Raw genomic sequence first — 5,043 nt, forward strand, 5'->3', positions numbered from 1 at the left:
TGCTCCCGCCGCACCCAGTGGCTTGGTGGAAAAGACTTCCGTCCTGAGCAGGGTGGAGCACAGCTGCCCCAGGAGAGCCCGCTGGCCCGCCCGAAGCCAGCTGCCAGGAGCAGCGGGCGGCCCCGCGGCTCACGCGGGCGCCACCACAACCAGCGCCCCTTTGCCGGGAGCCCAGAGGCGGCGCCGGTCTGGACCCTCGAGCGTGAGCGCCGCGGCAGCGGCCGCAGAGCCTGGGGCAGGGCAGCGGGGCCCGGGCTGAGCTGCGCGCCTGGCCGGGGCCATGCGCGCGGCGTTGGCGGCCGCTTCCTCCGGATCTGCTCTCCCCGCTTCCGGCGCCGCCCGCCACGCCTCAGCCCCGTGGGCTCCCCGGGCTGCTGCCCCGGGCACGGAGCCTGCCCCTCTCTCCTTTCGCGCGCGAGCACGGGGGCCGCCGCAAGCCGCAAGGTGTGGAGGTGCGGGCGCGTCTCCCGCACGGCCAGCCGCTGGCCTTCCGCACGTCTGCGGGGCGACCACAGCGCCGTGGACATGGCCGTGTGGGAGGCTGGGGAGCCGAGTCTCGGTCACAAGCAGCTGCTCACGCCGCGCGCCCTCACTGGGGACGGGCACCCAGACCCCCACGGCCAGCCCCCCGCAGTCCAGCTGTACGGGCCACCTGCGGCTCCCGGGAGGCCTTCGAGAACCACCGCCCCTCCCCGGAGCGTACACAGGTGCCGGCCTTAGACATGGCTGTGGCCTGGAAGCAGCGCGGCCTGCCTGCTGGGCTTTCCGTGCTGGAGCTCTGCCCGCGGTGAGGATGGGGCGGCGGGATGTGCCCAGCTTCAGCTTGAACCAGGGTTCCCTGTCCCCTCTGTGTGGCCAGCACCTCCCCAGCCCCTGAGGGGTGGGGCAGGGAGGTCTAGGGAAGCCGCCTGTGCCAGGCGCTGTCTTGCAGAATTTACTCTTGCCCCCCCGCCCCAGGCCCAACCTCTGTGGGTTCGGGGACGTGTGCACCAAGGCGCGTTCAGAGCAAGAGCTGCAAGAGTGGACCCAGCACCGGGACCGAGGCGCTGAGGGAGCCCACAGCCTGGCGGGAGGGGCGGGTGCCTCACCAGGCCCCGCCGCTGGCCGAATGCCAGCAGAGCCGCAGTGAGGTCCTGGTGGTTGGCTGGAGGCCAGGGGAATGGGTGGGGACAGGGCTGGAGCCAGGCTTCCCTGTGCAGCTGGCTGAAACCGCTGAAGGCGTATCTATGGGCTGCAACCAGCCCCTGGCGCATCAGGCCCGGGAGAAGCAAACTCGGCACCCCCGGACCTCTACCGTGCACTCTGAGGCGAGGGGTCAGCACAGGCGGGGGGGTCAGCTGGGGTCTGGGCTCTGCAGCAGCCTCTCCTGAGGCTGGGATTAGGCCGCCCCGCGGGGTGACTCTGGGGGGTGTCTGGTGCAGAGGAGGAGGGGCCAGGCTGCTCACCCCGAGGACCCCACGCAGCACCGTCACCTCGCTCAGCGTCCACAGGCGCTCAGTGACCCCGTTCCGCAGAGGGAGCCCCGAGGTTCAGAGATTCAAAGAGGCCAAGGACCATGCTGGTGTCACAGCCCGGAAGCAGGAGGGGAGGGAGTGGTCTGTGCACCAGCCTGGACCCTGATGGCTGCGACAGCGTCCAGGGGTCACCTCGCCGTCGTCTTCTCCCCCAGGCACCCCTGCTACACGTGGCCCTGCTCAAGCAGGCGCCAGGAGCAGACTTCTCACTGGAGGCCCCCAGCCCCTCTCCGGGCCAGGTCTTCGTGCTGGGGAAGTGCTTCGGCACGCCTGGCTCCCCGGCCCAGTTCCGTGTTGGGGTGCGTGTGCAGGGGTCCAGGGCTCAGTGTCCTGGAAAGGCCAGCCTGGGGCGCCCCCTAGAAAAGGAAGCAGGAGCTGGGGGGGGGCAGGGACTTGTGGGTGGGCTGGGCTGAGTCAGGAAAAACACTCATGTGGCTGCCGCCTCCTTTAAAAAGTAAGTAGGTTTGTTTCTTCAGCTGTCGATGTGTGCTTACGCTCCTCTTTATTAGTGGATAAGTACTAGAAAATCACTTCTAGGAAGGTGTGGTCGGGGCCGGGCCTAGCTTGCCCAGCCTACTGGGGGCGGGCCCTTCAGGGGGCCTAGGCCTGGTCTGCAGGGTGAGGCTGTCCAGCCAGGGCTCGTACACCAGCATGTAGCCCTCCACCCTCTTGATAGTGAACTTGTAGGAGCGGTTGGGCAGCAGGTTTCGGACATCGAAGGCGCAGGTGGCCACGGGGATGACGCCACGCTGCGTGCACTCCTGCCGTGTCTGCGGGTCCAGCAGCTCGTAGCGCAGCTCACAGCGCTCCGGCGCGGCCGGCGGGAGGGTGGCGAAGCAGCGGAGGCTGACCCGGTCCTGGTGGGCCACCGACTGCCGGCGGTCGAACGTGACGGGCATCTTGGCGCTCAGCGTGAGCTGGATGGGGGGGATCTTGGTGGCGCCGAGGTCAGACACCAGGCGGTGTTTGATGTGCAGGCGCCCTGGCACCATCGTGGCCACGAAGCTGTCCATGACGGCCGACAGGTCTGCCAGCCGCTGCTCCACGAGCCCCCAGCCCGCCAGGAAGGGCCGCGGGTCCGGTGACTGGAGCAGGGCGTCCAGCTCAGACCGGCCGTGGTGCAGCTGCTCCAGCAGCTCCCCAAGCAGCACGAGCTGGATCTTGGTCTGGGCCGTGCCCACCTTCTTCATGCGCTGGAACTTCTTGGGGTTGATGAACTGGAACGTGGAGGGCAGCAGCTGCGGGTCCTGGTCCCCCAGGGCCAGGTGCCTGGGGAGGATCTCGATGTAGTAGGAGCACTTCTTGAGGAGCTCCATGTGGGCCTGGTGGCGCCTGAGCAGCTGGGGGCTCAGGGCCGAGGTCAGGAACTCGCGCAGAGCGTTGCGGCGCTCGGCGTAGGTCCGCCAAGTCTCGGGCTCCAGCAGCCGCCGGCCCGCGGCCTCCCCCGCCTCCTCCTGGTCCAGGAGGCGCCGAGGGCTGTCCAGCTTCATTCTGCCCAGGTCCAGGCCTGTCCCCTGCAAGTTCATGGTCCGGGAGCAGCAGGTGGAGGGCAGGGTATGAGCGGGACGGTAAGACTGGCCTTTGCCACCCACCCAGGGGCTCGCTCGGGGCAGTGTTTGTGTGGGGGTGACTTCAGGCCCCTGGCCCCCATGCTGGGCCCTCTAGTTTGCGGGGCGGGGGCGGGAGGACTTTGTGGGGAGGGCTCGTCTCTCTGGAAAGAGGCTGCTTGGAGGGCCGGGTGAGCAGGTTGCAGATCTAGATAAAAGCGGACACTGCGGGGCCGACACGACACTCTACTGACGGTCGTTTGTGACGACACAGGGCAGGGCTGAGACGGGGGCTCAGGGCCAGGATGGCCTGTGCGGAAAGCCCAGCCGCTGCCCGGCTTTGTGGCCGTGTCTGGAAGGGGGTCCCGCTGCTCCCTGGAGCTGTTGACAGGATTCAGCGTGATCCTGTCTGAGCAGCACCGGACCCCAGCTGGGGACACCAGGGGCCTGCACACCTTCCACGCCCCACTACAGGTGCAGAGCAGACGGCCGGGGCCCAGCCCAGGAGGCAGGGAGGCTGCCGGCCTCAGCTCTGAGAAGTAAACATGCCAGTTCCTGGTTACCGAGCCCTGCTGTGTCCTGGGGCCTCAGGACCCCCATGAGCTCACTGAGTCCATGAGAAAAGCCCCTGAATGGTAACCGTGCCTCACAGAGGGGGTGCCCGAAGCTAGAACAGTTCGTAGCTTGCTCTCAGTCCAGGCTTCTAGCCCACCGTGGACCCCAGAGCCCGAGTGTCCTTTGGCACCCCTCCCCAACCTGGGTTCCCAGCTCTGAGTGTCTGTGGAAGGGGCCAGTGCACCCCAGAGCTGGGCATAGCTGTGCTCCCAGGCTGGCAGGCCCTGACCACAAGGCTGGGGCTCCTCGCAGAAGGGACCAGCATCCCCGGCTGCTGTCCCAGGCCCCAGCCACCCCCAAGGCCAGTGAGACAGACTCAGTGGCTTCGGGGGTTGGGTGAGTTCCAAACGGGAGCTGAGAGGCTGAGTGACTCGCCCAGGGCTGCTCTGCCAAGGGGCAGAGGGAGGTTAGGACCCAAGCTGGTCTCCCTCCCCACATGCCAGACCTTGACCTTCCTGGGGCAGAGGCAGCAGACCCTGGTCCTGGACGCTGCAGACACGGTATCTGGGCTGAGGTGCAACAGACACCAGGACCCAGGACTCCTGCCCTAGGTCCTGCGGTGGCCGGAGCCTGGGGCAGAGTCAAGCTGCCTCTGGAGGGCACTCTAGCTCCAGACCTGGCTACGGGTCCGAGGTGTTTCCAGATACCCACCGTCTCTCAGGTGGAAAAGGCAGAGGGGCTGCTGGTGAATTCCTCCAAAGAATCCTCCTGTCCTGGCCCTCCTACCCAGACCTTCACCCTCCTCGCCTCGGAGACCCCCTACACTCCCCCGGCGCCAGGCCCACTTCCCCCCAACCGACCCCCACCCGCGCCCGCCCGACCATCTCCGCCACGCTACCCTAGCCCTCCATCCCCCCAGCCCGCCTCGCCTCCCCGCGCACACTTGCCCTGCGTCCTGGAGTGGGCGGAGCAGGGCTGCAGCCTGTGCGCAGAGCCGGGGTGCCCAGCCTTGCGCCACGGCGTTCCGCGGGTTGCCATGGGGACCGGGGGCCTTTGTGACGTCCCGCCCCCAGGGGTGGGGGGGGCGGGGTGGGCGGAGAGCCCAGGGCGTGGGGATCGGGTGCCCTCGACCTGAGGGGCTGCGGGCAGATCGGCAGATCGCGCGGGGCTCCCGCCCCAGGATCCGAGTGAAGGAACCAACGAGTGTCAGCCCCGGGCCCGCCCCCAGGTTTCAGCTCAGACAGACCGTCCAGAGGCCTCGCTCCCTTCCCTGGGAACCCGGGGTGTCACGGCCCGAGCCCCGGCCGGGATGCCTCCTCAAGCCAAGGGACGCCACTTGCCTCCACCCCCTTGCAGGTCAGTGGTGGGGACCCTTCCAGGATAGGGTGTCTGTCCCTGAGCTCTCCTCCCATTCTATTCCGTGGCAG

The 5,043-nt window shown here is 68.2% G+C and overlaps 1 protein-coding gene across 1 annotated transcript; it reads right to left on the minus strand.

Moving 5' to 3' along the window:
• Positions 1 to 2,047: 2,047 nt before the first annotated feature.
• FNDC11 (fibronectin type III domain containing 11) lies at positions 2,048 to 4,654 on the minus strand. Its single transcript, XM_059036569.2, has 2 exons — positions 4,578 to 4,654; positions 2,048 to 3,056 (listed from the first exon to the last, which is right to left on the minus strand). Exons 1-2 carry the CDS (start codon positions 4,652 to 4,654, stop codon positions 2,048 to 2,050), a joined length of 1,086 nt encoding a protein of 361 aa, XP_058892552.1.
• Between the last annotated feature and the right edge of the window lie 389 nt (positions 4,655 to 5,043).

The sequence above is a fragment of the Kogia breviceps genome, chromosome 14 (assembly GCF_026419965.1).
Source record: "Kogia breviceps isolate mKogBre1 chromosome 14, mKogBre1 haplotype 1, whole genome shotgun sequence".
Lineage (NCBI taxonomy): Eukaryota > Metazoa > Chordata > Mammalia > Artiodactyla > Physeteridae > Kogia > Kogia breviceps.

Bases quoted from the DNA above. Each gene is read 5' to 3' on its own strand.
- FNDC11 (XM_059036569.2), bottom strand. From the start codon at position 4,654: ATGGCAACCCGCGGAACGCCGTGGCGCAAGGCTGGGCACCCCGGCTCT. The intron at 3,057-4,577 runs CTCCAGGACGCA...CCTGCCCTCCAC, and splicing joins CTGCAGCCCTGCTCCGCCCA to CTGCTGCTCCCGGACCATGA.